This window comes from Galendromus occidentalis, unplaced genomic scaffold (genome assembly GCF_000255335.2).
Source record: "Galendromus occidentalis unplaced genomic scaffold, Mocc_1.1 scf7180000076421, whole genome shotgun sequence".
Taxonomy (NCBI): Eukaryota; Metazoa; Arthropoda; class Arachnida; order Mesostigmata; family Phytoseiidae; genus Galendromus; species Galendromus occidentalis.
In genome coordinates, this window is record NW_003804410.1 from 115265 (window position 1) to 128321 (window position 13057).

Sequence of the window (13057 nt, forward strand, 5' to 3'; positions counted from 1 at the left end):
CATTTTTCAAGGGGAATCTGGCATCGACTGAATGTAAGATTAGAGCATTTTGGACTGTTTTCGCTTGTGCAGAATATTTCCGTTCACCTCTCCCCAGATCTGAGTCCGTTAGGATTGCTAGCCCGGGAACGGCTCGCCGTGGGTTTTTTTCATGTGAAAGGCTAGGAAGCTGAGGGATACCTCTGACTCAGATCTCAAGCCTCGTTCCGAAGAAGAAAGAAACTATCCCAGACAATCACGCTTCTCGTTAAAAACGTTTATTGAACATTTTTTTTGACATATATTATCTTCATTATACAGCTATATATTAATTCTCGTTCGCTGTCGTACCGGGTCAAATCTGACCGACCGAACTATAGGCGTCAAACGGCAATAATTTTATCATCAATGATAGAAACACTGCTCATCAAGTTCTGCGATTGGGATAATCGACGACTGGATCGATTTTGGACATCGGATCGTCATGAGCGTTTCAAATTCGGTGAAGTTTCAGCGTAAGGGACACCTAAGGCGTGCCTTCTCTTCGTTCACTTTCAATTTTCCATCCTACAATTCTATCACAGCTATATACATATTTTTACATTGGCGTATTTAATCTCCAACTGAATAATGTCTCCAGTCCGCGTTCCAAATCTTCCTCTGGATTTTCGCCCTTCGGAAGAGATCGGTTTTCGCGTTCGCTGACCTTAGAATAAATGACATCACAGAGGCCATTCCGGGATCGTGAGCCCTGGACTCTCGCTGGTTCCGCGCAGTTCAGGGACCGTTTACTTATTCGTCGACTGATCGAGATCTCGATCGGAGTCAGCACATATGTGTGTGTGTGTTCTTTTGGGAGGAAATAATCTACGACGAGAAATAATTATAATCACTCGTGTTATTGCAACTGCCATTCAAGTCTTTCGTGTCAGCCTTAATTAGGCTGTGGGTACCAGGGATTGCCACCTGCAGGAGAAAGGATCGCGTTTAAATTCTCGGCCGTAGAACCAGCTGATTGTGAGAAAGTCGATTTCCGAGGAGCCCTTGACAAATTTTCTTCTTCCGCGAGAGACCGCGGACAGTGGCTGGCTTACCTGATAGGTGGTGATAGAGTTGTGGCTCTTGTATGGGTGAATAATCGAGACTGGGATGCACCAGTACTTGTGGCCGAAGTGGCAGTTCATAGGGATGCCTTTGCATGGAGGGAAGAGTTGGAACAGGTGTCATCATGCTCAAGTTATCCCTTCCCGTTGTGGGATAGGCTTCGTAGCCATTGTAGGGAAGCATGAAGTCCCCTCCATGGTAGCTTTCCGAAGGAGCCACATCGCCGTACGGAGTGTACGGAGCACGTCCGTTCGTCGCTTGATTGGAATTGCGAATCACGGTTTCTCGGTTAACGTACAGTTGTCGGAGCAGAGAAGAAGTCGCGGTAGACGGAGCAGCTGTCGGTGGCGTTCCTGAGGGGGTTAATTATTGATGTCAATCTAGTCCCGGCTGCCCGGCTCTCTCCTGCTAAAGCTCGAAAGCGGAACCCGGTCGAGTCCGGGGAAAGGCTGAGGAGAGCCAGAAAAGCGTCCTCACCTATCCATTGGATCGTGGGCGGCTGAGCCAGTTTGTTGTTGTCGACGGGCAAGTGTTTTTTCATGGCATCCTCCAGATCTTTGACATTGCTGTCGGCGTTCTTCCATGGTCTGGAGAGCTCCATTTCTTTCTTCTCCTTACCGCCCGCGCAGTCTGGTGATTCAGACGATGGAGGCCGCTTTCGACTTTTGCTGCTCGTGTTGCTGTTGTACTTTTTGCGACATTTAGCGTCATCGAGCACTTCGTAGGTTAGAGGACTGGATACCGGATCACAAGCAACGTCCTGAAAGAACTCCTGCCCTGTCAGTGATTCATGGGCGTGCAAAGCTCTCTCGGTAGGTAGGCAGGCGGGCCGGCCGGTCGACATCGGCCGATGCCGACGCCAGTCAAGGTGTGAGACTAACTATTCACATCGGTTGTATTTCCCGTCATCAATATTAAATAACTCACTTTGACGGGTTCCAGTTTGGAAACTCCCGAGATGGGCAGAGTGCTCAGCGGTAGAGGATCGGGAAGAGGTTTTGGCAGTGGAGAGGGCGTCGTGCAGTCCCGTTTCAGGGGCGACGGCTCCCGATAGCCCGGCACCTGGTTAGCATCCATCACAACGGATTCGAATTCGGACGCTGAGATGACGTAGTTTACACAAATAATGCTCTGCTCTTCTTGGGTTGATTGTTTCGAGGCACAGATCACGGTCGCACAAGTTTGCAACCAGCTGTAGCCTCCGTTTTTGTTCATTAACCGGTAGTAGCTGCTCATCGATTGACCTGAATAGAATGTCACCGTATGGATTCGAGTGTGCTCGAGCCCATATGACCCGATGATATTTATCCTCGGATGCTCGTTGCAATATTTTTCCGCAGAAGCTCTCGGAGCAAACCTTTTTGCATAATGTCCATGTGTAGCTGTCGAAGCTTATGTACATCCTGGGCGTGTACAAGCCCGTAAAGGCTCCGGCCAGTAAGATCGTCGGCGGAATAGTCGAGTAACTGGTGCACCCTAGGCTCGCAATGTGATACCCGAAAGTCAAGATTGACTCTCGTCACGAACATATCGCAGCCCAGTCGGACTTCGTTCACCGAGGGTGGTGGGAGGGCTACTGCCAAACTCACCAGACCTGAGGAGGGAACGGGAGGTTTTAAGGAGGGTTTCGGGAGGACTACCGACTCTCTGTGAGGATCATGGGACAGCTCGTCTTGGGGTGAGTTCATGCCGCACTCGTTGCGAGTCATACCCAATAATGTCAACGGTTCGGAATATCCCTTCGATTATTATGGGATAATCGAGACTTGAATTTGAGGTGAGACGCTGGGATTGCGAGCACTTACCCAGAACGGGTTGAGTTTTTACTCCATTGACGGTAGACGTATAAATGGTTTGTGGTCGGAGATGACACAACACCAAGACAACCCTGTAGCCAGAAGACTTGAAATGGCAGCCTCTCTTAGTGAGTGTCGATTTCATTCGAATACAGAAAGATCTGTCGAGACCTTGATAAGCTGTGTGTGCGCCCGCGTGCATAGTCGCCGCTGAAAATCGAGAGGGTGAATGAGTTGGCTGCCGACCAACGTCTGAGTTCGGCGTGTCTGAACGTGACGCATGACTCCGCCGGCTTCTGGCTTCAGAGCGATGCAAGCGTCGTAACCGGCGCCGCTCGGGAATCGATTCTATGGAAGACGAGACGCAATCGATCCCCTTCGGTAATGATGGAATGGTCAAATGAGGCGCGGCGAACAAGTTCTTATGGAATCGACCCGTTCACAGTATTTCACATTCGGAGCAGAGGGAAAGAGCGTGTGAAGCACCTCAATGATCAGGAGCGCATTCTTTCTCGAATCAGCTGCGACACTCCCGGTTCTAGCTCTAAGGGAATACGGAGTCTGACGACAGAAATTCATTCTAATTGACCAGGAGATCTTGAAGCATCCCGCCTTGATCCTATTCTCTATGGAGTCGCCCAGTCTATCGGTATCCTCCAGTGAACAGCAGAATTCGATTCTAAGAGAGGAGAAGATGGAAAAGTTTTCTCCGAATCCGGAACTCAATTCTAGGAAGTAGTCGGCAGTCTCCCGCGGAAAATCGTATTGCGGGAAATTTAAGGGCTAGAGGCTTCCCGCCGTGGGAGAGGGTTCGCCCGGAGATAAATGGGAGGAGCCGAGGCAAGCAGAAGGAAAGGGATCGGCGTATGCATAAATTGCCGAGACGGACCTGCGTCCCAGCGAAGCGACTTCTTCTCGCTTCCGATCCCGAGTACATGAGCAAGCATCAGGAAAATTTCGGAAATTCCAGGAAGATATTATTCGGAAAGAATCGAATCCGATTGAGATCCGCAGATCTGGAATTCCGGAGAGGAACTCACCGGGTCGGTCGCAGGATCCGTCGTCGGAGTTCGCGGCGCTCCCCGGAGGCGAATGTGTGGCGGCGAGTCCCAATTGTTCGCTGATTTCCGAATGATCTTGCTGATGAATGTAGTCGAAAATGCTCGATCCGGTCATTTCAACTTGCGAAAGTCCAAGGTAGATGGAAACAGTTTCGGAAATGTAGAGAAATCGTCCGTCTGAAGCGAGCACGAACGCGAAGCCGTCCAAGGACTGGAGTATATGCGTTCCCTGATGCTGTTCGAACATTTCGGTGGCGACCGATCGCGACGGACGTAGGGGACTTGCTGCAAGAGAATAAAACCTTCAATACCAGACGAATCGTCCCGCGAGCGTTCAATGGAATAATCGTCGAGAAGTAGATTTCTCAATGGATTCTTGGAGTCTGAGGGGATTTCGAGCCCCCTCTGTTTGCTGCTCCGTTAGCCTCTCCAGACTCTCCTAGGTCGAGATTTCAATGTCATTGTTGTTCTTGTAGACACTGCCGGAGCCAGCCCGTATCGGTGCTAGAGCGAACTCTATTCTGAAGTGGTCAGACGCTTGACTTGCTCAATTTACAGCCGGCTCAGACCAAGTCCGGTCAAGTGGCCAAGCAATGCAGAGCAACAGTAAAAAAAGAGAAGTAGAAGTGCGCCGAGCAAGATGTCAGCCATCAAAAAGCTCACGCACTGCTCAGAAGCCACTGGTCTCTTGAGACAAGCGGTCGAATGGTCGCTCGCTCGGTCAAAGGAGGTTTTCGCTCTCAGGAGGACAAGGATACTCACGCCTGAGGCCTCTTCAACGCAAAGCCTATGGAAGCGACTGTGCTGGCTGTGGTTGGCTGTGGATTATTTTCGATAACTATCCCGAGGGAAACGCCTAAAAAGACGCTCGCTCGCTCCTTGCACCACACAGGGCAGGTGTTGTGATGAGCGCGTTCCGCAGATCGGAGGCCGGAGACTGTCTGATTGCATTGCCGGAGGTGACCAATACCCGCTGGAGGAAATGTCGTCGAGCTATAACTTCATTCTCCGACACAGATCGAATGTGCCCTTCGCGACAGCTCCAGCTTCAGATCGAGGAATAGTGAGAAGTTCGAGCCGCGACGTGGACGCTTTCTCCGTCGATGTCTCTTCCGAGGTCGGAGTCCTACGTCGATGATGGGTCAGTACTCTCGGATTTCGCCCCCCTCGAGCGAAAATCCAAATTTTTTATCGATGCCATCATTTTTCATGATGGAGGGAGTTTCTCCTGGGCAGCTTGTTTTCATTTTCATTTGTCAACATCTTGACAGCCATGGGTTTGAGCGAAGGACGAAATCATCGTGCCGCAGTTGCCACGGGCTGCAACGGAAATGTGTCTTCTTCTCGAGTTGGTAGTGCGTACACGTGTCAAAGAACAGTCGATGTTGTGTTGCTGCATCAGATGCCGAGTGAGATAATCAAGGCTCGACCTCATCAACATTGGTTGGAGAAAAAGTAGCCGGCCAGCCTATAGATGAGCTTTGCGCGCTAGGTGCAGTCGACTGTAGTTGATAAAGTGGACCAGTGGAGGGTAAGGACGAGACCGACCGAGGAAATGAACCACCACTGGCGCTACCGATGCCACGGTCTCTACCGTCGTCGTCGTCGCTGCAAAAGCACTTCCTCGTACAGCTCACGTATAGCCTGCTAGCTAGCTAGCTAGCGAGCGAGCGGGCGAATTCCCTCCTCCGTCCAGTCGAAACCCCAAGACTACGGTGCTCCGATGAGCGAGGAGAGGAAAGAATGCGCTGACAAGGAGCCGTCGTCTTCACGAGCCAGTGGTTAGGCAGGGTGGATGTTTGTTAGTTTAGACAAAAACTCTCAGTGGACAGGCACTGGTCTCTGTCCAAGCCAGCGCGGTAGGCCGAGTCGGGATAGAGTTTCCGCAGGAGGGCCATAGGAACGTTGTAGGTTACCGTTCGTTCCACTTTTCTTCCTCAACCCTCGAGCTCTCCGATGGAGCCTCGAGTATTTTTGAGATTTCAGGTCTCGGAGAAAAGCTAGCAATCAGATAGAGAGCTATTTCCCTCTCGGGATCAGTGCATCCTGCGTCATCTGAAGGCGCGCCAGACTGGACAATAATTTGCGCCAATCCGAAAGCATTTTAAACAAGCTAGCGTGCCGCTCGCCATTCGAAGCCGAGCACCGAGGCTACGCTACGCGAGAGCGGTCTTAAGTCGTCCGACAAGCACCCTTATTATGAAATGATTGCAAATCCATGGGTTGGCCCTATTAAGAGTGCGCACCACCTGCCCCTCCTCCCTAGATACTAAATTTGATACCGCTAAACGGTGTCCACGACACCTCGGCCTCTCTCGTGGCCATGGGTGCTCCCACGGCTGTTTCCTGAATATTCCAGCGGGTTGGATGGTGCTTCAAGCTCTGGACGATGTACGCTGTTCGTGTGGAATAGAATGTCTCTGAACTTTAAACGAAGAGGATTATCAGGGAATCGGCCGGGTCGGAGGTAGACGAGTACGCGTCGCGAATTCATAGCTCATGCGGTCAAATGGGGCAAATCTGTTGGCTGCACGAGGCGATCTTTTTTGTTGGTTCAGCGATAAATGGCATCACAATCAAGCAGAGTGCTGCGGTTTCTCTGATATAGAAATTTTTGTTCGCTGGCTCGCTCGCCTGGCTTTGCCGACCAGCCGGCTGGACAGCCAGTCAGCGTCGTCGACACAATTAATGGACATGTGTAGCCAGATATGGGAACGGCACAAATGATTCGGATGCGTTCTTGGCGCTGAACAACACCGGAGCTTCTACCTACTTCGCGCCGTAGCGATCGTGCTGATAATGTCCGTCGAGTGACCGCAAACGTTGTCAAAGGTCCACGAGTCGCCAGCCGATGGAAAACACGCGCGAAGCTCGCCGGTGGCTCTTGGAGGTCTCTGCGCAGAACCATTCAAGTCAGGGCATGAAAATATGGCAATTTCAGCTGAAATATCGAAAGCCACTCTAAGGCCCCGCCCTGGGTCACCATAGAAACATCACGTAAGCGCTGTGTTTATTTGTAATTAACCGGCGACCCCTATGACCCACACGATGATTCCAGCTTCGGCTTGAGTTTGCACTCCGCCTCGAGTACCGGTTCGTCCTCCAAAAATCACTCCGTGCCGTACTCTCCTCGAACCCGCCCGAGTCCCACATCTCCGGGAAGGGAGGGGAATATCACAGCATCTTTCAACAATGATAGAGATGATCCGGATAAGTTGAGGACGGTTAACTGATCGGAGAAGGCGATGGCCGGATTCACTTAGCTTAGGCAAAGGGAAGAGCGGCGGTGGTGGCGGCAGCAGCACAATGAGTACATGCAGGGAGGGGGATACTAACTCCTACTCCGTTCATTCTTCTTTTGGCCGAGTAATCCTCTCCGGAACAACGTCGCGAAGATTCGAGTGGACGGTTATTGTTTCCAGGAATCGAGTATAGGGCGGGCAGGACTTCCACGAAGACCAATTTAGAGTGGGTAGCTAGGTGTGTTGGCGGAGGTCGTCGGGTGGTCGGTGGCTTGACGCCTACTCGTCGACCCACAGCCGCCGATCGCTACGATCGAAAGTGAGCGAAATGAATTCTGCGCTGCAGTAGTGGGAGCTCATCCAGGTTCTGGTCACTAAATCGGTGAACCATCCGGAACTGGTTTTCTTGTTTGGCATGCCATCCGAAAGATTCTTCGAGGTCCAATCTCAACGGGTAGGGGGTAGGGGCAATTGAGCATGATGCGATTATCCGAAAGTAACGTGCGAGGTGCATGGAGGTGATAAACAAGATTGCAATCGATATGCTGAGAGGCGCATGGTCGCCATCTGCTGGTCAGCTCCTTGGCTACCGATAGATTTACAGCTCGCTTGGCGTTTGTGAGTGGGAGTACGAAATGGCTCATGAGTGTCCGTTCCTCTAATGTTAATGTGCAAATCCAATGAGCCGTCAGTCGTAATGCACGATTGCGTATTGGATGTAAACACTAGTTTGCGTAGGGTAATGACTTTACTGCGGGGGCGTGCTGCAATACCGCGATCACCTCTCTGAGAGAAACCTGCCGATTTCCTCGGGGATCCGTCGGAATCAGGGAAGCCGTCCGAGTCGGAGAACTCATGTCCGAGAACCCCGAAACGAAGCCAAGAACCGCGGTCCCAAGCCGCGACTTGCGTCTCGAAACATATGAGGGATCATCCGAGCGGGATTGTGTTGACACAAATGCTCTCTGTGAGGCAGATGATGGGCCATGGCACTTATTTCCGTGACTCTCGAGCCCTTTATGAGACACCTCAATGATTCCGAGCAGGAGAAACGATCGGATGATGATCTATATGTGTTCCTATCGGTCGAGAAGTGGTGCGAAAGCCGCTGAAGGCAATAAGTCAATGGAGCTTGCCGAAAGCGCAATGAGCTGCTACGAGGGGCTTTACTGAATTCTGAATTAGGATTGCGAAGGTGGAAATCTGCAGTCAAATTTTAGGGAAAGATTCGCTCCGAGCCAAATCCCCGACACACGTTCCCTCCGGATAGGGAAATGAAGCGACGAGTGTCAGCGAGGGGGTGGCGGCGACTCGAGCGGAGCTGGCATCACAGAAAGCGATCTGAAGAGTGTTTGTGGGGGAGCAGAAACACCCTTTGTTTTTCTTTAGTTCTCGAGAAGAGTCCTCAGGCCTCAATCGGATGTTCGCATTGTCAGTCGGTCTGTCCGTCCGTCCGTCCGTCAGATTGTCTATCTGTGTCCCCGGATCCGAAGTCGGGGCTCGTCGCTGTGATCCGAGTCTCGAATCGAGAGGCTGTGAGATAGGCTGAACGAGAAGAGCAAGAAAAGTCTGCGTGGAAGCTTACCCTTGAGGAGGTGCTTTTCGTGCGGAGGAATCCACGGCAGGTCAGAGTTGTGCGAGAAGTCGCGCAGCTTAAGGTACGAGATGGTGAGACGAATAATCGAGGCCTTATCGAGCTGACTGGTGATTGCCGCGGGAAGCGGCAGCAGTTTGGCCAGCTCGTAAAATTCGAAGTTTTCTTTCCCTCTCCGCGACCTCGCCGCATCTCGGCTTTTCTCCTTGCGCATCTCCAGGATGCTGTAATGAAAGATGCGTATGTTGTTGGTGAATTATTCACGGATCATTCTACGAGCTGCTCCGTGAGCTCTAATATTTTGTCTGTCCGCGATTGGTGTAAAATCGGCCGCTCAGAGTCCACAGTCATGCTGGACATCATTCAGATTCGGGAGAGAATGAGAATATCTCAGATTCGAACGATCTAAGTCACGCTGTGCTGTGCGCTGGCGCAAGAATTGCGTTCCTTCCCTGAGATATCCACCTGGGTCGCCCCTAACCGACGCAAGCCGATTAGCGGAACGAAGTACTCGAACGATACGCAGCACGTTCACTCGCTTCCACCAGTTAGTCGACGGGCGTGGCGATGGCGGCTTACTCCGCCATGCAGAATGGAGCCGAGCACTTTGGTACGCGAGTAAAAGCAAGCCGGCCAGTCGGTTACCACACGAGCGAGCGAGCGAAGCTCACCGCGTCGAGTACATGACGCTACGAACGCCGCTGCGAATGTTGTTACCTCAATAAAACACTTAGATCCCTCCGGTGAGCTTTTCTAATTGAATTTCTCAAAGTAGCTTCTCATTTTATGTTGAAGTCCGCTCGCCTTCTACGCGAATTCACTGCTGCCACTTGAACTACCTCTCCGACTCGCGAGCCTCATTCAGAGCTGGTTTGCTGCTCCAAAAGGAAAACACGCCATGTATTGCGATCATAACTTCCAATCTTTACCTTCCGACCGCCGACGTTTGACAAACTCCAAAACATTGATTGAATTAGACGCAACGAATATTTACGCGTTCCCGTCCTCCGAGTGAGTGGTGGTCGCAGCGACCACCACCACTCTCCAGAGTTACACCTGTACCGTGCGGTGCCTAAACAGATTTGACACATCGAAGCGAAGCTACAGACATCAATTCTGACCGAATGAGAGAAAGGAAGAAATGAAGCTCCGGAGCGATATTGAGTCGTTACCCGTTGGGCTGCGTTGAAATATTGCCAATAAGTAAGTAGGTATATTTTTGGTGCCGGGAGCTTAACCCCCATGCGATTTATCTCTTGCGGCTTGATGCTGCTCCGCTTGCTGCCTATCGCCTCGTACACCGAGGAGAACACATACACACTTCTTTTTTTGTTATTGGATAAAAGTGAAAATAACTTATTTATCCCCCAAAAGCGGGACCGACCGCGCCGAGAGTCTCACAGAGGATGCCTCGAGTCTTCGATAGAGCCTCGGATGTCGAGGCTGAGACTCTGGCCCGAGTAAGTTGGGGTTCTCGGTCCAATTGAACTTCTACACTTTGCCAGCGGGAGAGCGTTTTTACGCCGGGGGATGAGCCCGCTACAAGGCTTGCAGTCCGGGGGAGCTTCTGTCGCGAGAGACGGCTTCGAGTCCGAGCCCTAGAGCGCAACCACCTCACCCCATGGCAAACCGATCGGCTGCGCCTCGAATCAGTCTGAATATGTGAGTAGACAAACCAGTAAAAGTGATATATGCCGATCGAGTGCATGTTTTATCTGGGAGCAGCTCACTGCACAGATTGACCTGCTATGTATGGGAAATCATAGGCGGACTGTTGCACATTCGTCGTATGTTGCCAACTGATAGCTTGCATCGCGAGAGCTGCCGGTTGGTAGCGGAACTCACTGAAAATGAGGACTCGAGCTTTCGAAAATGATTGTGAAGTGTCGGCTCTGGAATCTTCGGTAGCTATTATACGAGGACTCCGAGGAGGGAAATCCTCCCAATAGAGTGTCATGAGTCTTCACCGACGTTTATGGTCAGTGTATATTTTACGACGATCCATCGCCTCGATCCGGTGGAATTTTCCGCTAAATAAGGTCAACTGCAGAATAAAACGATTGCCCGGGAAGAAAGAAAGAAGGAAGGAACACGGCGAGCATCTTGAGTCTGGCATCCATAATTAACAGAGGCCATTGACAACAATGCGACACGGTTCTCCTTTTAGCAAATCTCCTACGGGACTCCTACACTAAAACTCTCCCCCGGTGACTGGGCTCGGGCGGCTTATACTCAAGGCTGGTGGCTAACTTGCCTGGCTACCGCTTGCTTGCTTGCCCGACCGACCGACCACCCGCTCGCCCGCCTACGAAAGAGATAGCAGCCTCTCTACTGATATTATGCTTAATTACAATAAGTGGCCAATGATACCGACGGAGTAGCGGACGGACAAAGACACTCTCAGAGAGCGACTCGTTCGCTTGACCGGCAGGCGGGTAGCCAATGGACTCGGCCCGACAGACAGACATTGTCAGTGATAAGCTCGGGATTCTGCGCTGAGTGACCGAGAGTAGCGGGCACGGGGTAGAGGGCGAGATTTTATTACTGGTCGCTTCACCTGAATCGCCTGCATCTACTCGAAATGTCGTCATCGGAGAATTCCGGCTTCAAAATCACATGGCTGTGCGCTGTGAGAGCCACGCTTCAATTTCGGTATCCGAGACCTCGGAACGAGGGGGATCGAAGTAACCGACGAACCGAAACATTTTTGGTGAAACCAAATTACGGTCGAGGAGTCCTCGAGTGCGAAGAATATATTTCATCCTTTGTATACGAACCGAATCCACGACGACCAGTGAAAAAACAGGAACTGGGACTACGTTCTGTCTGCGTTCCTGGTGACACCCGCCAGGGCTTCACGCTCTAATTTCATCCCTTCCATCGCAGATGTATCTCTCAGCTGCTGCGATCGGGCGGACGTCGTTGTTCGCACCTGAGACTGTCGATTACGGTCACTGTCCACTCATTCATCTTCTTCGTCCATCTCATTCATTTGTCTTCATGAAGCGCCTGGACGTATGGGCTATACATTTTTTCATGATATCATGCTAAGGTAGTGCCTTCGGGGTCCTCATGCGTGTTATACCACGGTCGCGATATACCCGACCACGAGCCGAAGAGCTGTGTCATGAGGCCTGCGTTAAATACGACATACGCCAGATTGACCTAGCGTGCGACCGAAAGGACGAACGAGCGTCCTTCGGTCGGAGCGTATGAACGACGATTGCAATATCCCTGATGGTCCACAACGCACCGACTCCAATTTAGAGGTCCCTTGAGTACCACTGCTACTACTGGAATCAGCACAATCTAGATATCCGCGGATCGAGGTAGCTGTTTGCCAATAAAAGTTCTTGATGGACAATAATAAAGGAACGAACAAACAAACACTCGGTGAATCTCGCCGGGCAGGTAGGAGCTGATTCCGCCGCACCTGCATTGTGCCTACACGAGCACGATGATATCCGATAGCTGCTATGCGGTGACGGTCGTCGCGCGGGGACCAAATGAGGAGCAGCGGGCTCACTCACATCTCGAGCGATCCATTCACAACGCCTCAATCGTACAATACTTTGTACACAGAGCATTCCCGGAGGATACGTCGTCATGGGAGGGTGGGGCAAGGGTCGAATGGTACGCAAAGAGTAAACAAAATAGGAGAAAGGACGCCCGAATAATCGACGTTCATCTCATGTGACTTTAGCCGTGTGCAAGATTGCCGGAGGCTTCTTGTTGATTGCTTGCGCCCATAGTAAAGATGCCAACAAATAAAGAACCGCGGCCCGGGCTCCGAGCGGCTAAGTAGCCATCATCCGACTCGGCCGACATAGATGCTGCTGCCGCCAACGCTGCTGTATCTGATGGTACTGCGATTGCCGGTCCACATTGTTGACTACGATATATCGGGGAAGAACCCCAGCGATGTTTACAACCTCGTGAGGTCACGCATCACGTGTGTATTATCGCGACGGCCGACTAAGCAGATATTTATAGACGGCCACTTAGTGAGTGAGCGACAGCGTTGGCGACATCGACGACAACGATGAAGACGCCGACGACCAGACCTGGATCTCCAGCACGGAGTCGGCTCTCCGAGCGCGAGCCAGAGCCGGAAACTTTCCTCACGCTCAAGTGCTCTGGTGCTCCTTCGGCATTCCATCATCAGATTTCTTTGCCGAAGAAGGAAAATCCGGTGCTCTCTGTTTATTGAGTCGAAGTCGTCACCTTCATGCCCGCGGGTCCCGATGATGACTCTGATATCATAGTCCGTCAGAGTTCTGA

General features: G+C 51.5%; 1 protein-coding gene across 1 annotated transcript; it reads right to left on the minus strand.

Moving 5' to 3' along the window:
- Positions 1-699: 699 nt before the first annotated feature.
- LOC100902819 (protein trachealess) lies at positions 700-8990 on the minus strand. The gene is made up of 8 exons (XM_029113223.1): positions 8768-8990; positions 3920-4225; positions 2889-3089; positions 2441-2677; positions 2011-2327; positions 1561-1843; positions 1074-1436; positions 700-945 (listed from the first exon to the last, which is right to left on the minus strand). The coding sequence occupies exons 1-8, from the start codon at positions 8988-8990 to the stop codon at positions 914-916; spliced, it is 1962 nt and encodes a 653-aa protein (XP_028969056.1). The 3' UTR covers positions 700-913.
- Positions 8991-13057: the final 4067 nt, after the last annotated feature.

What these genes read in the sequence shown, in the direction of transcription:
- LOC100902819 (XM_029113223.1), bottom strand. Translation starts at nt 8,990, where the DNA reads ATGCGCAAGGAGAAAAGCCGAGATGCGGCGAGGTCGCGGAGAGGGAAA. An exon ending in CGGATCCTGCGACCGACCCG is followed by an intron (nt 3,090 to 3,919) that starts GTGAGTTCCTCT and finishes CTCGATTTTCAG; the next exon opens with CGGCGACTATGCACGCGGGC. An exon ending in CCAAACTGGAACCCGTCAAA is followed by an intron (nt 1,844 to 2,010) that starts GTGAGTTATTTA and finishes GAGTTCTTTCAG; the next exon opens with GACGTTGCTTGTGATCCGGT.